Here is a 24,070-nt window from a genome sequence, read left to right as displayed (position 1 = left end):
TGTCAAAATATTCGACAAAATTTGAAGTATCCTACATGGTGGGTATCGGTGAATACTTACGGATATTGTCAGATACGGTGAGATATTTGAATTTTTATGAGATTTTAAGAATGAAGTTAAATTTTGGTACATAAATACGCGCGGAATCCCCCTAGATTAATCCCCTGATTAATCCTAGATTTAATCTATATTCAATAAAAATATTTATTCAAATTTTCTACAATAATTACGTAATTAAAATTTACGCAATAAAGTGAGGTTATGCAATTCATATTTATTTTGAATTTTTTATTCATTTATTTATTGCGTAAATTTTAATTAGGTAATTAGAAAATTTAAATAAATATTTTTATTGAATATAGATTAAATCTAGGATTAATCAGGGGATTAATTTCATTTTCATTTTTGTGACACCAATCCCGTTCAAAATATTTACATATAAATAAATGAATAAAAAAATTCGTACGTAATACTTTATTACGTAAATTTTAATTACGTAATTAAAAGTGAGGTTATGTTACGCATATTTATTTTTGATTTAATAATCAGCGAATAATCACCGCACAAATCCCAGCAAAATTAAAAAGAAAATTAATTTCCGCTAAAAAACATTAAAAAAATTTTTTATTTTTATTTTTTATTTACAAAAAGTATACTTTTTAGAGTTTTTTGTATGAATAATTCAGTCGATAAGACAGTTTGACATTAAGTTTGACAAACGAAATTTTTATTTACGCGTATTTACATTCATTTCCAGTATTGACAAGTATTTACACGTATTGACAAGTATTTACGTCTCAACAATATGACTCAATACGATCAATATTTGTAAATATCGTTCAATACGGTAAATATCGTTCAATACGGTAAATATCGTTCAATACGGTAAATATCGTTCAATACGGTAAATAGATGTTAATACTCGTGCAATAACCCCAAATAAAAATTCAATAAATTTTGTTCTTTCCCCCTAGGTACAAACGAAGTGTGTTGCGCGTGCGGCAACCGCTACGATTCAGCATCTGGGCAGCAATGCTATACAGGCGCTGCGAATAGCTAGCGCTATTCAGATAGGAAAAAAACATCACTGTAAATTCCAACATTTCTTGCTTAAATAACAGGAAAATGTAATTTCTTCTGCACTAAATTCAATCGCAATAATTTAGATAATCTGACACAATTTGAAACTAAATATTTTCGTTCAAAACTCATCCAGCAACTTCGTTTGAGTACAAATCAAATTTCAAAATTTTCTGCATAAAATGAAAGTCCTCTTCTGTTTAATTGGTTTAACGCACAAACGACTACGCTTGTATGAAAAGATGAACAGTTACTAAACGACTGAGACTTCTCTTCGCACAAGCGGCGTTCGTAAGGATTTAAAATTTTAGAATAGGCATAATAACATGTAGTATTATTCATCGAAGAGATATTTTTTTTCTTTCATAAAAAAAAGGTTCATAGAAACCTAGGGACTTTTATGTATTCGTTCATACAATTTCATACACGAATTTGGTATAATGAATAATATGACTAATACGTAAATCTTCTGTTTAAATCAAACGTTCGTTCATAACAAAATGAGCTTTTCCAAGTTGAAATTTTTTACGATTTGCGCGTCAATGATAGCAAAAAGAAAAAAATTAACACACACAGTATGACTGGGAAGAATCGAAGAAAGTACGCACAAAAGGAAATGAAAAAAAAAACATGTCATAAACGTAATATACACGGAATTTGCGCGAAATTTTCAGCGAATTTATGCTTTTATACATATTTATTTATATTATTTATAATCACACATTTATTTGCTCGTATTGCAGATTATTTATCATTATGTCTCACTATTTGCTGTAATAATAGTATAAATTTGAACATAAAACCCCCTAGACAGAAACCAAACTAATTCGAAAATAAAAATATCATTATAGAAGGTTTTCAAAACTACTTTTTATTCAACTTATTCAAAAGTGAATACGTATTGAAATATTTTTCAATCTCTTATCTCTTTCTTCTGCGTAAATAATATACTAGGGGCTTAATACGGCAAAAAAATTCACTGGAATTCACGTAAATTCACACTTTTGAATCGAGTGGTTATTGATGAGTTCGGTGAATTCGTGTGAATAGAATGAAATGTGTCAAAGTAATAAAGTGAGGTTATGATAACCGTAATATTTTTTAATTTATTATTTTTTCATTATTTCCGATTGTTTTCGATAGAAAATCGCTCAAAATTGAAAATAAAATTAATTTTTATTAAAAAAATATAAAAAACATTTACAATTTTGTTACACAAAATATAAATATTGCAGTAATTGCCAGCAGAAACTATTCACCACTATCTCACATATTTGAGTGAAATCGCCGTAGAATTCACCGGAATTCATTCGTTTGCAGAAAAATTCAGTTAATTTATATATTATTATAGAATTCAGTCGTTGAATATTTTGAATGAAGCCCCTAGATAATATATTGATTCATTAAATTTATATCAAAATTAATTTTGTTTCAACTAATTAGTTGAAATAGATTTATTTTTAATCGAAACGAAAAAATGTGGCACTGTTTCTCAATGTATAAGCGAAGTTCAAGGGAAAAATATAAAAATATAATAAAAAATTCATAATTGCATTTGGGAAAAACACTGTGGATCACATCTTATCAATCTGCATAGGTAAAAACCCGAGATACTCACATCACACACACATTTATAATATTAAGACCGAATCGCTTTTGAAACCGTTGAAAAAATAAATAATAACAAAACAAAATTTGCCAATGTTTGAATCATTTATTGAGCACCATTTATGTGTTATTTTCGTGAATTCATCCCAATTTATCATGTTTATTACTAGATTTTTTGTGTCACAATTTGTGACTCACAAAATGTTGGATTGCATCATCATTCTCTTGGTATACAAATTTGACTACCTAAAATTATTTGAATGCAAACAACGTAAAAAAATCACAAAGAGCATATATACAAAACACCACACATACCTCTCACGGAACGATCCTTGACGAAGCCAACGTTACACAAGCACAGGCCGGGAGAACTGCAAACACCATTTACACATGGTTCAGGACAATGCGGGTTGCATCTAATGAAAAAATAAATGTTTCGTCAATAATAACCATGAGAAATACTTCCTAGATGTGTGCGCGAAAAAGTAATTCAACACCTAGAGACGTACCTGTGTGAATCACTTGGATCTGCTCTATATCCGGGCTTACATTCGCATTCATTTGGACGAACACAATCACCTATTCGAAAAAATTCATTTACAAATTGAAGTCATTGTCAATTAAAAGGTGACGAGCAAACAATTGTGCTGAGCAAAGTGTTACCATTCAAACAGGGCTTATCACATTTTGGTTGACAATTTGTTCCGCTCTTATCTACAGTCCATCCATTGCGGCATGAACACCGATTTGGCGCTGTGCAAACGCCATTTATGCAACCTCTGAATAAACGAAAATCGTTTCACTCTCAACAAACACAATGGTGAAATATTCATGGACGCACTTACTTTTCACAAACTGGTGAACAAATTGAATTTTGCAATTTAAAACCAGGTCGACAATCGCATCTCTCCGGTGCAACACATTCACCGTAATCACAGCCATTTGTGCACTTTGGAACGCATGCACCGTTTTCTTGCAATTCATAGCCCCGGTTACATGAGCATGTGTTTGGTGCCGAGCAACTTCCTTTGCCGCATGGTGGATTACAAACAGGGACACACATTTTGCCAGCCTGATCCAATGCATAGCCTGGCTTACAGACACATGTATTACCCTGACATTCACCGTTGTCACAGCCTGTAAATTTGGAATTTTATTTGTTTTTTACACTTATTTCACTGCCATTTGTGCAAACTTTCGCTTCAAAATGGTATTTCCACGAAACTTACCAATTGGACAGGTTGGCACACATTGGCCGGCCAAGTTCTTAACGTGGTCTGGATAGCAAATGCATTCATTTGGTGCGTAACATATGCCATTTACACAATCCGAATGACAAATGGGGTTACATTTACGTACAACATGCGGATCACGTTGATAACCTTGACAACACACCGATATACGACTCAATGTTGGATTTGACTGATTAAAATATTATAATTAGATGTTTTTCGACTTTTTAAAAAGCTTGAATTCAAAAAAAATGAACACTTACCCCATTCCCGCGGGGAATTGATTGTCCTGCCACCAAAAGTGATGTGGTTCTAAAAGCAAATGTGTTTTCATTGAAAATTGGCAGAAAAAACTTCCTCAAAAAAGGTCGCTGTAATTTCAAAAAGTATCTAGAATCGATTTTTTCAAAATTACGTACGGAATTTCTTTCTGGCAAACGCCGCTTGGTTGTCTGGCCAATGTACGATTGACAAAATCGTGATAGCGATCCGGAACGCCGGGATAATGGTGTTGACGAAGATTCACAACAATTGGACTTGTACCAATGTACCATCCATTTCGAGTGGTATCGTATTCATAAAATGCACCAGATGAACTTGTATTTGGTGCTACATCAGCTAAGCAAAAATGTATTAAAAACACGACCAATATAAATAGTTTCATTTTGTGTAAAACTTTTGAATGAAATCGAAAGAAATATTGCTGCGATGTGTTCAGATAGACGATCGAACAGCAACTAATCAAAAAGCCATGAAATGAAGCTGATAAATTGAGATTTGTTTTCAATCGGTCGCCAACAAAAACATCAAATTCACTTAAGTGAATTGATAGTTATTTGGAATATTTATATAAACTAATTTACATATATTGACTTATTGACAGTTTGTGAATGCTTTTTAATTGCATTGAATATTCATAATACAGTTTTGCATAGATTGAAGCCAGGTCAAGTTATATCAAAGAACAAAGATGTAAAATAGAGAGAGAGAGATAATTGCGTTAGAATAAAAACAGGCGGTGACGTAATTTTGATTTGATTTGAAGCCAAATTAACGACGATTTAAATACAAAAGCGAATAAATCTTTCCAGTCGATTTATCGATGATACATTTGTTTCTTTTATCGGTGAGACATTGTTTAATAGACATACACCCAATGTGTGAAATAAGCAATTGATTATAAACAAAGAGAGAATTCAATAATATGCGTAATGTCGGTTTAACTTGAATCATTAGTTTAACTTCAATATTTCAAAATGTTCATAGAATCTAAAGGGATAATTTTCAATTTGATCTCTCACAAATTCTAAAATGCATGATTTGTTCATTTCTAGGGCAGAATATTTTCTCCCGCTTCAGAAAGTGAAGAGCTAAAAAAAGGTCTTCACTTTTTTCGCGAAAAGCAAAACGAAAGAATATTATTTTTCTCAATTTGTAAAGGGGTAATTCCTTAATCTGTTCTTTCGAGGCAAGGGGTGTAATCCAACCCCTGGTCAGAAGCTATGACGACTGCCAATTGATTTCAGATTTCAACTTGCTTTCAAACACTTGATCAAAACCAATATTACCTCAACCTTCGGCGATTAAAAGAAAAAGACTTTGGTGCACACAGTGGTGTAAAAGTAAAAAAATTTCTTCTGATCCAAAGGGTTTTAATTTTGTGTAAAAGTAAATATTTACCAAAAATCGGATCGAAATTGATTGCATTTTTTAGTTCCTCAATTTTCGTCAAAGGACCCTAGTAAATCGAAAGAATTGTCCAATTTTCTGAAGAAGCCAAAAAAGGTCATTCGACATTTTTCAACAATGCGTCAATTTCACGAGAAACATTCAGGGAACGTTCTAATCTTTGAAATTTTCGTAAGTTGAACGGTCGCAATTCATGTATTCTTCTTCAAAAATTACCGAAAAATACTTTACTGCGCACAGTGGGTGTGCGGAAAAGTAATATTCAAGTTTGAAGCTTTCAAATTACTCGAAAATCACTGGCATTTCACACAAATTTCATCAAAAAATGCTCCTGTAAAAATGTCGTTTGTTATCATGGCATCGACTGGATTAATAGCAAATACTTTTGTCATAGATAGCCTGTGTGTTTAGAAAAGTAAAAAAACCTTACTGCCACAACACCATCTACACTTGAATAGAAGATTTTTCTCTTTGTTTACATTCCAGTACATAACAAATTTGAAGTAAACATTGATAAGATTCACGCTAGACACAAACGGCATGAAATTAAAAGAGTCAAGTCATAAATCAAACAAACAAAATAGGAGTCCCATCTATCTATCGTTAAATAATATTTATCGCAACACATCAATATAATTTTATCATTCAATTAATGAAATGAGATTAGAATTAACAATTTCACAAGAAATTGTTTGATCTGTGAAATTCGATGAAATATGTGAAATGATACACCAACCAACACACGAATTACTTTTTGAACTAGAAGCCAAGCTGATTGAATTGATTTGCAATTTTCGGTTAATAAGAATCTTTGAATCTTTATTTAGATCGATAAATATGCGTGAATTTTGCACAACAATTTCAGAAATAAAACTGAAGCAGTTTTTTATCGCTATAAGTAAACACCGACAATTATCAACATTTTCCATATTATTCTAAATAACATAACCATATCAAATTGATTAAATCTATAGTATATTGCCATTAAGAATGTCAATATTGTTTTGATTTTATAAAATCCACAACGTGCTAAAAACTATACACATTGCTGGGTGAGTACAGATGGGTTTTTTGTTTCTATAGTCACCAGAACTATTGAATTGAGAGGCGTTTTCTCCGGATAAAACAAATACATACGTGTTCATAAGCATCTAAAACTAGTTTTGTCTCTCGTATTATAATTCTCTCGTATTCTCGTGAAATAGGCGTTTTCTCTCGATTTGGAATTGAAAACACGTGACATAACAGAGACCCAAAGAAAACAAAGTCGAACGACAGCATTCTAGTCACTCTCTCGTTTGCATACACACAAAGAAACAGCGTCTTTTCAACAGACGTCGAACAGCTTCAAAATAAATAATAAACAATGAGAATATTGCATTCGTCAGCTGTTTTACGTTCCACTTTCAAACAGGCGATAAAACAGTGCATGTATTATTTGTTTTACACACAGAGAGACGGCAGTGATCATTGAGAATTCTCAATTTGACTTCAAGAATTTGTAATTTACAGTGTCAAACCGATGTAAGAAATTCTAGACTTTTTATTTGGTTATTGCGCGCATACACAGAAAGAGTCAACAAATTTTATATCAATTTTGAGCGGATGTTTTGTGATATGTGTTAAAGTTACATTTATTGTGACAGCACGAATGATATTTGGGTCATTTGCGCTATGAATCAGACAAAAAGTATAAATTTCCAATCACGTTTTCGAATCGTCACGTAATTAACGGTGATAACACAAATCGATAAAGATCAACCAAATATCAAATAATAATTCAATTTCATTAAAAATACTTAAAGTGTTCGATGTAAAGTTATACGGTTAGAATTTATTGATTTCAATTGAATTTAATTGTTTTGTTGACACAGAATTTCTGTAACGAAGCGTTTTTCACTTACATTCGGTATAAATTACATTTGTTGTTGAAAAAAATTCAAATTATTCAGAGGCAAAAAAGAGAGTGTGTGACTGGTTTTATTGATCGTACAGATCAGATATTCCTTTTATAAATTGATTCGTGGAATGTTTCAAAAGAACGAAATCCAAATATTAATTTGAAAGAAGATCGAAAAAAAACGAAATAAAATAAAAGTTTTGCAAAAGAAATCGTGAGTTTAATCTATTTCAATTTGCATATTTATGCATAGACAATAAGAGAGAAGATATCGCTCTCAAATTAGTAAGCAATGCAGCTCCACAAATGACAATACTGGAAGCATACGATTAGTATATAACAGCGTTTTAAACAAAAGAGATCAATGAACAAAAGACCCTTTAAATTTCAAGATCTTTAAGAGTTTAAATTACGATTGCTGGTTAAGTGTAGTATTATCATCGCACGCTACTGTATAAAAATCGATTATTTATTTTTATTATTTATAAAATCGAAATTAAAAACTCATTACATGAATTTTGGGCAACCGCCATTTTCGGTAAACATGAGTGTGTGAACAAAAAAGTGCTTTATCTGGGCACGATTTTTTTTTTCATATCTATGAGTCGGTTTTAATGAACTGTGATTTTTTTTTGATTGACTAACTACCGAACCGCCATACTGTCTAATGCGTATAATCGTGAATCAAAAATCGGTCGTTACAAATTATTTCAGTTCTCTGTTATATTGCAGAAAATGTGAAATTCGGCTATTCGGCATAAGGAATTAGAAAATGTTCGAATTTTCGTTTGAAATTTTCCAAGTGGTAGAAAATTAAGATGAAAAAATATTTATTACCTATGACCCTGGGCAATGGGGTCGAAAATTATCTGTAAAAACTGCAAAAAATTGCCCCAAAAAATTTCGTACGGAATGGTCGCGTTTTATTGGTTTATCTGATCTGTTTTTTTGCTTTGATTTTTGTAGAAAAAAAATGTGTAACGCGCAAGTGTGACAAAAACATACACGTGTCTGGCCAATATTTTCGCAATAGCAGATAAAATTAATGACTCAGTTCGTTCAGGTGAGCGAATCGTGTAATCGCATTTTTCAATTCAGTCGGCGCCTGAATGAGATAAACAACCAAAATTCGAAATATTACCAAACGCCGATGCAATGCGGTGTTTTAAACTTTTACAAAATCCCATAAGTTTGTTTGGAAGAATTTCCACGATTTTCAAACACGGTGCAAGGGAGCAATTTCTGTTGGAAGAAATCGAAAGTTTTTATTAATTGCATGCGAAAAGTATGGCACAAAATGAATCTAGATCGCTTCGAAATGATTTATTGCTTTTTCTCAATTATGCTGACTCACAGCCTTGCTTCGGAGATTACTGACTCCATTTATCTGTAAATAGTTCTATTGCATCAAGTGCATTTCATGATTGAATTATTATAATCCAGTTATATAAAGCACGACGTTGACAGCTATTATTTGAAAACAAATCGAATATTTGATTTTGAAAAAAATTCCTTCAGTGAATGCAAGAAAAGGGGAAAAAATTAAAATATACTCCACTGATTTCACGCTTGTTGTTTGAAAACAAAATTCAAAATTTCGAAATATTGTGAAATGCACGTAGAAATAATAAATAATTGTTACAAATAAGTGTCGCGACGGTTTCATTAAGTTGACAGCAAAAAAACGGAAATCAAATATGAAACGCTCGTAGATAAGCAAAGATATAACGATTGATTCGAGTTGCAACGACACTACAAATACGTGTGAAAAACCATCAGTCTACAGCCTACTATCGTGCGCTACTGTTGCACGAAACACAGCCTTTCAATTTTTTATATAGAAGAATTTTTGAACGAATTTAAAAAAAAAAAATTTAATTTTGAAGAGTAACGTGACAAAGCGTTGGTTTTGCAGATTTTTTAGACCTTTAAAGGTCAAGTGATTGTCACCGTCTGGACAGTCAGGCGAATTTCCAGAGACAGGTTCATAAATTAAATATTGTGTTGTACTTAAGTTTCTTTGTTTATTTGGAACCGGCGATAAAGAGCTTTTGAATCAAGAGTATCGACGTTTGATATGTAAATTTTTCAAATTTTACATAAGCATTCTTGACCGAGCCATTTTACTTTTCCGCACACACCAAGTGTGTAAGGGGAAAGTATTTTTTTACTAAAATTGTTCATGGTTTTGGCGAACGGTTGACTAATATCCGTCAGAACTTTTCCTTTCATTCAAAAATCGATCTCCACATGAATCGTAATGATTCACAACAATATTTTCCTTTTCAATTTATGAATAGAAAAGGAACACAGTGATTTAATTTTGATTAAAACACTTCGTTTTAATGAAATTCAAGTGAATCAAATGTTGATAAATTGAAACAAATCGATTTGATATTATTTTCAAATAAGAAGTAAACACGACAACGTTCAATACAAGTAGCCGATACGAAAGCCGGTTTGATAAATTTTATGAGGTGCAAATTGAATGCGTCATAAACATATATCAACGCACAGCTGGTGTATTGTGTATGTATTATAGCTCGTTGTTTGGCATGCGTCCAATTGAATTCATGCGGAAATCTAGTATAATGAAGCAAAACACATAAAAGTTGTGCGACAGAATTTCAGAATGTGGCGTAAATATAAACATTGGCACGGCACGTGGTTGCGCACTGGAATTTTTTCGAAAAGGTCATAGTATCGCTTAACGCCGGTGTTCAAACTTCAATTACGTTTTATACGTGTATTGTAGCAGCAGCTTACGCTCAGTTCTGAATAGTGTTAATGCTGAATATTCATTGAGTTTTTTTGCTTTGAACTGTGCGTTTTACTTTGTGAGTCTCTTATATCCCGAATAATTAAAACCAGATTCGAAATTTTTGTATTAATAAAGACGAAGGTCAAAGGTTTTACTTTTTCGGAAGAACACATTTAATTTTCTGACGAAGTTTTAAACCGAAAGTTACCGGTTATCATTTGTCATATCAAACAAAACATCTTTACCGAACCCAAATCAACTAAAAGCGGACATTTGATTTCTCAAAAAAGAGTTGGCTTTTCTAAATTTCTGTTTTGAACTGTCGTGTCAATCGAAATAAGTGCAGAAGAAAAATCATTCTATTGTTGATGTGCGGAACAGTGAAGTAGTGACCATTAGCGAGCTACATGTTGATTTGATTGCACAAGTTGACTTAGAACGAATATTGATTTTGATTGGCACCAATCGATTAGAAATGCAATGTGAAAGACCGTGTAACTTCAAGTGTGTTTACATTATTAATAATAGCCACTTGAAATTATTTGATAACAACTAGTGATGCGTTAAATTTATTTTTATTTATTCGACGATAATAGTATCAATTTGGTGCCGACGATAAAGACCATTGAAAAAATGTGGTTGAAATACAGTTGGAACGATTGATTTTTATTGATTCACCGCAAGTTTTATTAATAATAACAAGCTATTATTAGGTAGTTGTCAGCAAAGACTTATTCAGACTGAAGAGGGGGGCCGATTCAAGAAATTGTTTGAACCGTTTTGATCAAAGCAGAGTGAAAATTGTTGTGAATTTTTAGTCAGTAATTGAAAAATACTAGACCACCTGGCACCGAATGTGTATGGGAAATAAAGTGAGCTGAAATTCAGTTTAATTCTCATCTATTTTACTATTGAGTACTATGTTTTATAAACACTGGACTCAATTCTATGTTGTTTATAATGTTAAAACCACAAATTACCCTTTTTTATGGACGAAAACCAGTAAAATGCCATAAAATTTATGGAAAAAATGAAATTAAAATTGATTGGTTTTGGTTGTCACTGAAAAAGTCCGAATGCAAAGTATTTTTGCGTGATTATTGGAAAATATAAAAAATACATTAAATTATGCCCATTAAATTCTCTCCTATCTCCCACCAATTCCAATTGTTTATATATAAACCTTTCAAATTACTTGATTGTTGGCGCAATAATTCATATATTTGACAGAGTACTTAATAGTGTGTATTTAAATACATTTTTGCCTTGATTTGACATATCAAAGTGACAGTTGGCATTAACTGACATCCAAACGATGAAACCAATTTGTTGCCAAAAAAAACCTAAACGAAATTTTTGTAATTAAAAATGACTTAGATTCTGTGTATATATTGATTTCAGTGTGAATGAGGTGGTGAACGGTGATCAATAGTCAATTCGATCGAAATTAGATGTGAGCCCGTGACTTGATTGGAAGACGTGTATTTATTGAGTAAGTATAAGATAAAATTCATCGCCCACAACCATGAATCGGAACAAAGAAAGAAAGTCACGGGACCCAAATCCAGTTTCAAAGGCTTCAATTCTATCAAAACTTACGTTTTGGTGAGTGATTTTATACCATTTCATTGGTTTTTCGTTTTTAATCAAATGTTTGTGGTGTGCAATCAGGTGGCTGAAGCCAATGCTTACAATTGGAATGAAGCGTGCCATTGAAGAAGACGATATTTATGCTGTAACAAATAGCATGAGAAGCGATACAAATACAGAGGCTTTTGCACAGCTATGGCAATTAGAATTGAAGAAAAAGAAACCAAGCATTCTACGAGTTATGCTTAAATTACACGGGTTTAAGGTTATATCACTTGGTATGCTGTTCTCATTTGGAGAAACGTTAGCTAGGTAAGATTGGTGAAAACAAATTTTATTTTTGCATCTGACGTTTATAATTTTTCTTTGACGAATGACTGAACTGAGACTTCTTATACACCATCAGATATATGACAGTACTAATAGTCATAGTAGCGTCTTTATTTGTAATCATGACTTTTAGATTACGTCGGATCAATGAATTTGCCGTCAATCTTCTTATTTCTACTTTTAATAAATATTTCTTCCGTCTCTTTATTTCCAGAGTAATTCAGCCAATTTGCCTAGGAGGCTTGGTCGGCTACTTTGCACAAACCGAAGAAATTAACATAACACTAAACGATGCATATTGGTATGCAACGGGAATTGTATTGGTAATTTTTTCTATTATGATTTTACAGTTTTTTCATTATTTTAATCAGTACCGTATTTTTTTAGTCAACTGCTTTCATGACAATCACATTTCATCCATTCATTTTGTTCATATTTAAAACGGCTTGTAAAGCTCGTGTCGCATGCAGCGGATTGATTTACCAAAAAACGTTGCGACTTTCAAAGTCACTGACCGAAGAAGGCCAGAATGGTAAAATCATCAATTTGCTATCAAGCGATTTGGCAAAATTTGATATTGGACTGGCTTTTTTACACGACACATGGAAGGGGCCTTTGGAAGCTATCGTTTTTTTTCTCGTGATTTACATAGAAATTGGCATATCGGCCGTATTTGGAATGGCATTTTTGGCCAGTTTCATACCATTACAAGGTGAGAATGAAAAAATTATGCGAAAAAATTTCCGAAGAAAAAAAATCTGTGAAAAGAAAATCGGATGAAACATTTTCAAACAAAAATTTTTTTAAAGATTTTTTTTGTTTAATTAAAATATTTTTTTTTCTGTTTTAAAATATATTTATTTTATTAAAATTTTAAAAATATACTATATTTATAAATTCTATATTTTGTCCTTTGTAGCTTGGATCGGTCGTCGATCAGCGCAACTACGTATGAAAAATACCCTACGCACGGATTTCCGTGTGAAAATCATGAACGAAATTCTACTAGGCATTCAAGTCATTAAGATGTACGGTATGTGTTTTGCCTAATTTTCCACTCAATATTCTTTTGATTTGAAATTCAATATATATTTATTTCGATATTCAATTTTGTTTTCAGCTTGGGAAAAATCGTTCGCTAAAATGGTCGATCAAATTAGAAAGTAAGTTTTAAATTGACTAAAATCCGAATTTGATGACGTTCAACATGCTAAATATAAAATCAAATTTTTATTTTCGATTTTTCAGAAAAGAAGTAAATGTGATCCGTTCAATTGCCTACATTCGGGCGACTATCAATTCATTCACAATGATATCAAAGGTGTCGATATTTTTGAGTTTGGTTTCATACATTTATTACGGCAATGCAATTACGGCGCGAAAAGTTTTTATCGTTTCATCATATTTTAATATTTTGAATTTATCTATGGTCTATTTTTGGCCAATGGCATTAACACACACGTGAGTATAATGGAATTTGGGGGGCCAGACAATCAGACATTGTACTGAGTCGAGAGGAAATGCTATGCCATCAGCTATTCCAATTATTATTTGTGTATTATTATGGATTGAGCTAAGATCTAGTTCAATGAGAACGTCCACTGCCAACATATTGAAATGATGACAAAATTCCGCTCACTCAGTACCATGTCTGGTTCGACTTCAATTTCTGAAAAAAAAAATGCATTTCTAATTCGTCGATTTTATACCTTCATTCCAGTGCTGAGGCGTACATATCAATAAAACGTGTACAAGAGTTCCTTCTTCGGCCCGAGTCCAAACGCCCAGAAAAGCCAAATTATAAAAATAGTAACATACTCAATGGTGGCATCGCTTCCAAAACCAATGGTTTCCCAGTGTTTGATAAGTCCAATCAAAAAAATTCCGATGCGATTGCAGACCAAGAGAATGGAGTAGCTACTATTGCCTACACTCAACAATTGAATGAAACACCATGTAAACGTGTTCAGTCTATAGACGGTGCTGAAAAGTTTATTCGATTTGAGAACGCGTCGGCGGTGTGGGAACTGAGCGAAACTCGTCAAATGAACGGAATATTTGAGATGAGTCTCGAGATCAAGCCGGGGCTGTGCGCGATTGTTGGTCAAGTTGGATCGAGCAAATCGACGTTGTTGAACGTAATTTTGGGCGAATTGACACTGGACGCTGGTTCGATGGAGGTCAGCGGTTCAATTAGCTATGCGTCACAAGAAGTCTGGATTTTCGAAGGATCCGTTCGTGATAATATAGTTTTTGTTGAAGATTTCGATGAACAACGATACAATAAGGTGGTAGAAGTATGTGCATTAGAACGTGATTTTAAATTACTACCTCAAGGAGATGCAACAATTGTCGGTGAACAAGGATCTTCATTGAGCGGAGGACAAAAGGCTCGTGTAAAGTAAGATCATATCCATGAATCTTAGGAAATATTAAAACTTATAGATTTCTTTCTTCCAGTTTGGCTCGTGCAATTTATAAAAAATCCGATATTTATTTACTTGATGATCCATTGTCAGCGGTTGACACACATGTGGGGAAACATATCTTTGAGAAATGTATAAAAGGATTTTTGGCGGACAAAATTTGCGTACTAGTCACACATCAATTGCAGTATTTGAAAAATGTACAACATGTCGTTTTGTTGAATGGTGGAAAAATTGAAGCACAAGGACCGTTCCAAACGTTACAACGATTTAATAAGAAATCATTGATGCATGCACAAGAAGAAGGCGATCAAAATGCCATTGACACCTTCCAGAATCGGGTGAGTTGACACGTGAAAATTAATGTGAAGTGAAATTGGATGAATAAAAATAATAAAACGAAGACATAACAAATTTTACCACGTAGGAAAAATGTTAGGTTCCTATTTTTATTGAGATTTTTGGTCACACTAATTTTCACCCGGTTGTTGAGTGGAAATAATTGCCACCGAAATCAATTGAATGTAAGAACATTTTCCAAAAGTGAATTTTTCAGAATTTTTCGTTCGGGTAAAAATATTTTTGGAAAATGTTCCCGTATTCGCAATTTTTCACAATTTAATTGCAAGAAATTTTAACAAAAAATTAAAATTTTCAGATCCGTAAACATTCATCATCATCATCATTTTGCAACGAAGAAGTTGAAGACGATCCAAATCAACGCAAAGAGAACCAAGTAATTGGTTCCATTAAATTCCGTACTTACAAAACATTTTTTAAGGCTGCCCAGAGTAATATCTTCGTTATCATCGTATTCATACTATTTATTGTGGCACAATGTGCCTGGAGTGGTGCCGATTTCTTTTTGTCAGAATGGTAAAAGATTTTTTCCCTTTAAAATTCAATAGATGTTTACAAAGAAATTAATTCATTTTACAAAATCATTTATTTTATAATTTAATTTATAAAATTATTTAATTCATAAAGTTATTTTATTTATAAAATTGTATAATTTTCCAGGGTGAATTGGGAGGAAAAAATCATAAAAAATAACGAAACCAAAGTGCCTTTACAAAGAACTACATCAAACGAATCATCAATCAAGGAAAATCGTGAATTTCTCATTATGATGTATACCAGCATCATGGTGATTGGTACCATCTGCTACTTATGTCGTTCGTTTTCCTTCTACCGAATGTGCTTACGAATTTCCATCAACTTACACGATATGATTTTCCGTGGAATTTCACGAGCAAAAATGATTTTTTTCAATAACAACCCCAGTGGACGAATACTTAATCGCTTCGCAAGAGATATAAACAATGTGGACTCCTTGCTGCCAAATATCATTGTTGACGTTCTTGATGTGAGCTCAATTTTTATATTTTTACATTCATCAATCATTAAGAATAAGACTTTTTTGGATTGCTTGAAAATTGGCCCCAAAATGAATGTATTTTTTTTATTTTTCAGTGCTTTTTGCAATACGTTGCTATAATTGTGATAAATGGAATAGTGAATCCGTGGCTGTTGATTCCAGCCGTAATAATGACCTTCTTGTTTTATATCATGCGTTTAATTTATATCAATGCTGGACGTAGTTTCAAGAGGATTGAAGCACTGAGTACGTAGATTTGCGATTTTTCCAGAAGAAAATACATTTTTTTTTTGGAAAAGAAATCTTTTCAAATATATATTTTTCAAAATACCAAACAATATTTTTTTGTAAAAAAATTGGAAAATAATTAATTAAAAAAATGATTTCCAGGTCGAAGTCCAATATTCTCTCATATGAATGCAACGCTTCAAGGACTGTCAACGGTTCGTGCTTTCAACGCGAGCAAAATTCTGGAGAAGGAATTTCACGAGTTTCAAGACTACAACACATCATGTTGGTATCTCTTCATTTGTTCATCGCGATGGTTTGCACTCTGGCTGGACGTTGTGTGCCTTCTATTCGTCACGTTTGTCACGTATAGCTTTTTATTGCTTTCAAATTGTAAGTCATGTACTTCTTAACGAACTGTCAGCGTAAACAGTTATTTCGTGAAAAGTAGAAGAAATAAGTTAATCAAGTCCGTTTCCCAAATTGTAGACACCGAAAGTGGAAAAGTTGGTTTGGCCATATTAAGCAGTATTAATTTAATTGGAACATGTCAATGGGGAATGCGCCAGAATGCCGAATTAGAAAATCAAATGACATCGGTGGAAAGAATAGCCGAATACGCTGAATTGCCACCGGAGCCACCTCTTGAGTCAGACGAACAAAATGCACCACCAAAAGATTGGCCATATTATGGAAACATCGAATTCAAATCGTTAAGCTTGCGTTATGCAGAAAATTCTGGTCGAATTCTGCGAAATTTGACATTCCGCATCAATGCCAAGGTACTCTTCTCTATTCAACGTTTTCAAGTCTGAATGTTTCTGGACTAAAACGTATTTTTTTTAAATAGGAAAAGGTTGGTGTGGTCGGTCGTACGGGAGCTGGAAAAAGTTCGATAATTCAATCGCTCTTCCGTTTGGCCCAAAACGAGGGTCAAATACTGATCGATGGCATTGACATTGGCGTGATTGGTTTGCATGATTTGCGAAAGAAAATTTCGATAATTCCACAAGAAGCAGTTCTATTCTCCGGCAGTCTTCGATTCAATTTGGATCCGTTTGAAGAACGAACCGATGATGAGCTATGGAATTCACTCGAACAAGTGGAGTTGAAATCGGTAATCGCGTCATTGCCCGGCGGCATTGACTGTAAGGTATTAGACGGGGGATCAAATTTCAGCGCTGGCCAACGTCAACTACTCTGTTTGGCACGGGCCATTCTTCGAAATAATCGCATTTTGATTTTGGACGAAGCCACCGCAAACGTTGACTCAGAAACAGATCGACTGATTCAAGAAACCATACGCAATAAATTCGCCGATTGTACGGTCATTACGATCGCACATCGATTGCATACGGTCATGGACAGTGATAAGATACTTGTCGTTGATGCCGGAGAAATTATGGAATTTGGTCATCCATTTGAATTGATACAGAAATCAGACGGTTTCTTTAAACGATTACTCGATCAAACAGGCAGCTCAACAGCGACAGCTCTGACACTGGTCGCCAAAGAGGTAAGAATTAATTCCATTTTTCAAAACAAACAATGATTTTTTTCTCGTTTTTTTTTTTTTGGTTTTTATAGAGCTACGACAAATGCCATGCAAAACAAGAATGAAACGACTTCAAGTGGAGGGGTCAGGCCATGACTTCACAGCAGTTTAAACATACTCGTCAATTTCAAAATCTGATTCATTTACTTAATTTAGAATAAGGTCTTTTAAGACGGCGTATCATTTTGCGGATATTTTGTGATTATTTTGTATTATTCTTTTTGAGTAGCTCAAATTAGACTTTAATTGATGTACCCAAATGATTTTACTTTTAAATTAAATTAAAACGACACATTTTTAGAATATTATGTTGTTGTGTAATTTTGATTCAGAATTGAAGCGTTGTTTTTCTTTCGAATTTTTTTACCTGATTTTTTAGTACTTTGTTTCGAATTTTGATTTGAATTGCTGCAAAAAGATATTAATTTATGATTATAAAAAATACTCTCTAATTTCGAGGGCAACATTCGTGCCACATTTATTGCTGTTCTTTATTGTTTGCACACACTATTTCTATTGAATATTGGCCGAAGGTTTATTTGTAAGTTGAAGCAGTTACAAAGACTTAACAAATGAATGAATTGTTCTTTTAAATTCAATTTGGTCAATAGATTGAATATATTCTTTCCCAACAATAAATACATATTGTTTATTGTTCATCGCCGACAATTACAGTCGTAAACAGTTGGTTTTTTTTCTTACAAACTATTTTCGGTGTAATTTTTTTTGTAAATATTCACATTTCAAACGAATGGACGAAATTTTCGGGTTTCATATTTATCAAAAATTGGTTATTATTGAAAAGTTACTAATAGAACTTGAGCATAATTTGCATGAAAGTATATAAATCACATCGAGAAAGGAAAACCTTTATTTTGGTGATGTATTTATAAGAAAAATGTAGATTTCTACAAGTAAAAAAAATTATACTATATAATACTAAAAGAAAACCTTGGCTCATGTCTTTGAATAATCTGTAATCTGTTCAATAAATGTTTGGTTGACGCTTACACACTTTTAATAAACACATGACCATTAGTATCGCAATAAATACGAGTTTGAGCAACTAAACGATTGAATTCGGCGATTTTATCCAAACGAATCATTCCAATAGTGGCACTTAATGCATGGCTATCTCGAATATGCTGGTCCAGGTTTCCTTCAAGAAACATTTTTTTGCAATGTTGGCATTCGCGCTGATGTGATTTCAAATGTTGTTCCATTGGTTCTTTGAGCATTTGTATACCGCAAGTAAAACATATTTGCATATGACAACGCTTCTTGTGGCCAAGAAGTGCCTGTATTTCGGCATGCATTTTCCACATTCATCGCACCTGTGCACTCTATTTATGTGGTCTTCATAATTACTTTTCTTAACCGGGGACGGACAGTGCGGACATTCCACCAAAAAGTCTTCATCTTCAGATTGAGAAGAGCAATCGTCATATTCACTATAATCACTATAGCTATCGTTATCCATTGTCCTAATTTAATACGAACAAATATAAAATAAACCAAATAAATTGAATTTCAATATGCAAACAAATTTTATTTAGCATACCTCACTTGCACATTTGTTTGGTGAGTGTTTTGAAATGTAAAGTAATTGCGTATTAATAAAATGTCTGAAGTTGAAAGAGCCAAAAAATAACTCACACATACTCGAACGCATACTGGAACGTTCTGTTATTCATACATTGACAAATCCATAACTCTTAAATTGTCATGTCCTCTTAGTTGTACTCATTTCATTTTACAAACACCGGCGAAATTTCATATTCATTTTTATTGGAGTATATGCTAAATTATAACGTGTTGATATGGATGCATTTCGTTAAGTTTTTTTTTATAAATATATATATATGTATGATTGGGAATTCGAAAAAACAAAAACAACCGCTTATCAATACTGTTTGTTTAAAAACATTGCGTTTCAAATGAAAATATCGAAATATACAGCGATTGTAACCAAAATATATCAACATTCAACATACATTCGTTATCGTCTGTATTTTGTATACTTTCGTCTATGGGCGATACGGCAATACTTGTAGAGAGGTAGAGAGAGAGTAAAGTTTGTAAATAACAAAAATCGAAGAATTTTTTTTCTACCTACAATAACAAATTTTTCTCTACCTAAAATATTATAAATTTTATGAATTTTGTCCCAAAAACTTCTCATTGCTGCATTTTCATGCAAATGACTTAAAAAAGAATAATGAAATATTCAAAAAATGACGTTTTGTGTATATTTAAATGTGTATTTTCTACTGTATTGAAATGAAAAACAAAACATATACGGCCACATGTTGAATTCACACAAGTAACACATACAAAAGTCATATTTGTAATGGTGTGCGTCAAGTTGTCCGCTGTCTGTAGAGCCATGTATTCGCATAGACGTTATTTCACACACGCACATACACACACGCACGGTTGTGAAATACTGCTCATATATGCCAGTGTGTGCACACATTAAACTGATTCATCATTCCTTTGGTAGCATCTCAATGGAAAGAACGGCGATCTTTAATTATGCCGTCATTTTATTTTTTTCTCAACATTTTGCCTGTCGTTTGTGTCTATTAAAAATATATTTCTTGATTAAAATGTGAAAAAAGTGCGTGTAAGTGAATTTAATAATTTAAAAAAATAAGTGTACATATTAAATTTTAGATTTTAACACGTTTTTCTGTATATTTCTTGTAGTGACGGTGTAGGCTTCATATCATCGAGAAAAGATGAAGCAAACGAAAAAAAGGAAGATCTATGAAGAAATCGTAAGTATTTGTTTTAAATTTGTTAGTTTTCAATGTTTTTTCCCTAAAAAACGTGTTCGTTTCGTTATTATTTTTGCTCAAAACGTATACGCGTAACTGCGCGTTAACATAACCCAAAATTAGTATTGCATGTTTCTTCGGTGCATTTAAAAAAAATTCCAGAAACTAAATTCATTCAAAAAAATTTATATTTCTTTTTGTGTTCAACTCTTTTAAAACTTGTGAACTCGGTGTGAAACAGTGTAATTTAAAGTTATATTTTATCGGGTGTTTTCAGTCTGAAAGCATATAATACGTATCTCGACAAATCTCGAACTCGAATATCTCGAAACCTTTTCATGACATATGATATCCTCAACGTATATTCTCTATGTTGACTTTGAATCTCTTTTTTCTCCATGTATACTTTCTGTGTATTGTATTACTGGCAATTGACGATAGTTGTAGTTGAATTGGTATTCCAAGAAATACACATATGTGTTGAATTGATATATGCTTCAAGCAGTATATACCGCTTCGTATATATAGTCCATAAACATGTAGAAAAATGAAACTGAACACATGGTTTCAGTTTAATACGATTTGAAACGTATAGGCGATTAGTTGTTACAAAATGTGTACCTCTCTTAAGTTTTTTTTCCATAATTTTTTTTTTTTTTTTTCATCAGTAAAAAATGTGAAATGAAAATTTACGAACGAAAAAGTGCGTGTTTCCAAAATATAATGTAAAAATATGTTGTTGTTTTTTCAAATATTTAAATAGAAATTGACGAACTTGGTGAATTTATAAAGATATTAATTCATATATTTTTTTCATGTTTCGTATAGGATGTGTGCGTGAAGAGTAAAGAATATGGAAAAAAAGAAGAGCATCACTCCCAGAAACGTAAGTGTATTTCCTTTACAGAAAAAATTACTTTAGTTTAAATCACCGAAAAATCGATGCTTATACGATCTTACTTTATTGACGAAAAATTGTTTGCGTTGTATGAATACAACCATGGATTTGAAGAAAATTTGTTACAATATTATTTAGTAACATACTGAGTTGTGCTTTAAAACTAAAAATGTGTATCATTTTCATTGTATGTACGCATGATTTCGAATGTGATCATTATCTCATGCATTTCCTTCTAATGAAAAAACACATGAAGTTTTCTTCTAATGAAGTTTTATTAGCCATTTTAATTGTTTTCTACCCAAACGGTTAAAATGCGGACTTATCTGAAGATGTGTAATTTGGCAACAGGAATAGTTTAGAACAAGATAAGATGCGTACGCATAGTAACCACTGTGAGCGCACAACTACGTAGCTTAATTTTGTAAAAACTCTGAGAAAATACCGATGGAAAAACACTAAGTAATAGAAGCAAAATGCCATTTTAACATGGACATATTTTCTCACATGTTAAAATGCCAATTCAACCGCAACACATTTTGTTTGCGGGTAAAATGCTATTTTTACATTTTAAAAAATATGTTCATGTTAAAATCGCATTTTTAAAGAACATTCATTTTCGAGCATAGATTTGTTAACATACTCATCGAAAATGTGTTGTGACAATTTAAAATGCCAAGTTTTCACCGACATTCCAGTAGATAGTACACATTCAGAACGACGCAGCAACATTTCAGCACAGCAAGTAAGAAATTGCAGATTGCTTGCCAATTCCATTGGGTTCAATATTCTTAATTTTTGTCAAAATTTCGCATCTTGCAATCAATTGTGGTTCAACCTGCAATTATTGATAAAATATTTGTTATAAAATATCGAATTTGACTTATATTGGAGAAATAATGAATCTGAAGACGTTCTCTTAAATAATAATGAATTGCAGCTTCATATTTATCCTTTAAGGCTCCGCAAACAACAAGTTTCTTAAGTTCAATTTCATTGAGTGTTAATAATTTTAAAATATTTATCTTCTTTTTTAGTGATTCCAAAATTAGATATTGTTCAATACAAACACGAACCGATATCTAATGTGACAATATTTGAACGAAGACGTTCAAGTGTATCGATTTTAATTGCATTCATTTCTTCGCAGCAATATATCTTCTAACATTGGAAAATCACTATAAATCTTCGCAGCAATATATCTTCTATGCTGCGAAGATTTATAGTGATTTTCCAGCGAAGAGAACAACATGATTTGCGAGAAAGGTTTGCAATGGCCAGATATTCCTTATATTTGATGTGACGGTCCGTTGTTGTTGATGGACCATGTGCTTCACTTGCAGATATGTTGAATTTACTGGTCTCATGCACTTTTGGTTGCTCAAAACGTAACTGCTGAGAATATTTATCAAAATCGTTATTGATTAAGAGAATTAGAAAAAGAAAACAGAAGAATTTCCTAATGAAAAAACTATTTCTTGCATTAACCTGCAATTAAAAATATCACAACTCTCAAAGTAATTGAATCATTTATCAAAATATCAAAGTTTCAAATTGCTTATAGCAACACCGTTCAAATGAATCTAACATCAATTGAGAGGCTGAGAGTAAAAACAGTACGTCGCATCTCATCTCTTACTCTCATCTGTATTTTCTCAGAGTAGTGTTTTCGTTCATCTCCGCACAGCACCGCAAATCACCGTCCGTGAGCCCGCATTTCAGCCATTTCATATACATGCCATATTCCATAAGTCAAAAGTTTAGCTACTTCAACTCATCATATATGGAACTTATGAGTTATCACTTTATTCCAGCAAATTTCAGTATAGAAATACATGAAAATTTGTTGTTTTTACTTTTACCTACCTGAACTTGTCCTTATTGTGTACTCTGCTCATTGAGCACAGATGTAATTGGGTTTTGATATTTTTCCGAATCATTAGTGCTTCTATATTCTGAATCATTGGTGCATTTTTTATTTTCGTCACTTCACTAATGCGGCTCAATCAAATCGGCATCTACGATCAGTATAGCTCAGCAAGTCAACCAGTGAGGACATGTTTTTCTTTTGGTTTATTTAAAAAAAAATGTTTCATTTTGAATCAGTGTTAATTTGTGTATAATAAACAGGGTACGTGTGACAATTTTGGTAGCTGACAATATATATTTTTGCTTACGTAGTGATTTTTTTTTATAAAGAAAGAGGACAGTACTTGTAATATGAAGGAAGTTGATGAAAAAGTGTGCCATTATTCTTTTGAAATGAATTTTAGTTTTACAAGCAACAAGTTCATTATCACTTTTACCTTTTAATTAATTATTTTTATTTCTTCTTTCAAAATAGACGATCATAAATGGGATTCGGATGCAACACCATATGGACTTTAAGCCGAACGTGAACGTAGTCGTAATGATGAAATCAGCTGCGATGTTTACATAGCTGCCAAACGGTATGTTCATTCGTCTCTTTTACACGATTTAAATAGAATATTTTAGCAAAAAAAATAGTAAGCTCAAATAGTTCTTATTGAATGTGAAATTGCTTTCAAATGGGATGATGCCCCCTTTTTGAATGCTGTTTGTTCTGAAAATGACTTAAGGTATTTTGTCTTGGT

The 24,070-nt window shown here is 32.5% G+C and overlaps 2 protein-coding genes and 2 long non-coding RNA genes across 9 annotated transcripts; 2 read left to right on the top strand and 2 right to left on the bottom strand.

Annotated features, from left to right (window-relative positions):
• Positions 1-2,774: 2,774 nt before the first annotated feature.
• Positions 2,775-4,666, bottom strand: LOC116348647 (von Willebrand factor D and EGF domain-containing protein-like). Its single transcript, XM_031779706.1, has 8 exons — positions 4,340-4,666; positions 4,184-4,232; positions 3,918-4,110; positions 3,534-3,825; positions 3,352-3,467; positions 3,198-3,267; positions 3,004-3,104; positions 2,775-2,934 (listed from the first exon to the last, which is right to left on the bottom strand). Exons 1-8 carry the CDS (start codon positions 4,582-4,584, stop codon positions 2,906-2,908), a joined length of 1,095 nt encoding a protein of 364 aa, XP_031635566.1. The 5' UTR covers positions 4,585-4,666; the 3' UTR covers positions 2,775-2,905.
• Positions 4,667-7,012: 2,346 nt separating this feature from the next.
• Positions 7,013-18,085, top strand: LOC116348643 (multidrug resistance-associated protein 4-like). Of its 6 annotated transcripts, none has more exons than XM_031779697.1 (17): positions 7,013-7,133; positions 11,672-11,875; positions 11,942-12,172; positions 12,405-12,513; positions 12,578-12,902; positions 13,110-13,223; positions 13,311-13,353; positions 13,439-13,651; positions 13,911-14,591; positions 14,651-14,957; positions 15,275-15,492; positions 15,637-15,982; positions 16,090-16,240; positions 16,385-16,615; positions 16,712-17,004; positions 17,073-17,738; positions 17,810-18,085. In XM_031779697.1, the coding sequence occupies exons 2-17, from the start codon at positions 11,796-11,798 to the stop codon at positions 17,840-17,842; spliced, it is 4,041 nt and encodes a 1,346-aa protein (XP_031635557.1). In that variant the 5' UTR covers positions 7,013-7,133; positions 11,672-11,795; the 3' UTR covers positions 17,843-18,085. The 6 variants fall into 6 exon arrangements, with proteins under 6 accessions (XP_031635557.1, XP_031635562.1, XP_031635560.1 ...); XM_031779702.1 differs by lacking the exon at positions 7,013-7,133 and adding an exon at positions 7,418-7,435; XM_031779700.1 differs by lacking the exon at positions 7,013-7,133 and adding an exon at positions 7,632-7,723.
• A 144-nt stretch (positions 18,086-18,229) lies between these two features.
• On the bottom strand, positions 18,230-19,642 carry LOC116348644. Its single transcript, XR_004201845.1, has 2 exons — positions 19,339-19,642; positions 18,230-19,261 (listed from the first exon to the last, which is right to left on the bottom strand). It is a non-coding gene; the product is annotated as an uncharacterized LOC116348644 (long non-coding RNA).
• A 644-nt stretch (positions 19,643-20,286) lies between these two features.
• Positions 20,287-23,945, top strand: LOC116348667. The gene is made up of 4 exons (XR_004201849.1): positions 20,287-20,403; positions 20,487-20,557; positions 21,386-21,443; positions 23,800-23,945. It is a non-coding gene; the product is annotated as an uncharacterized LOC116348667 (long non-coding RNA).
• Positions 23,946-24,070: the final 125 nt, after the last annotated feature.

This window comes from Contarinia nasturtii, unplaced genomic scaffold (assembly GCF_009176525.2).
Source record: "Contarinia nasturtii isolate CC-2019 unplaced genomic scaffold, AAFC_CNas_1.1 Cnas_scaffold_2611, whole genome shotgun sequence".
Lineage (NCBI taxonomy): Eukaryota > Metazoa > Arthropoda > Insecta > Diptera > Cecidomyiidae > Contarinia > Contarinia nasturtii.
The sequence above is the reverse complement of the archived record's forward strand: the minus strand, read 5'-3'. Positions and strand labels throughout refer to the sequence as shown.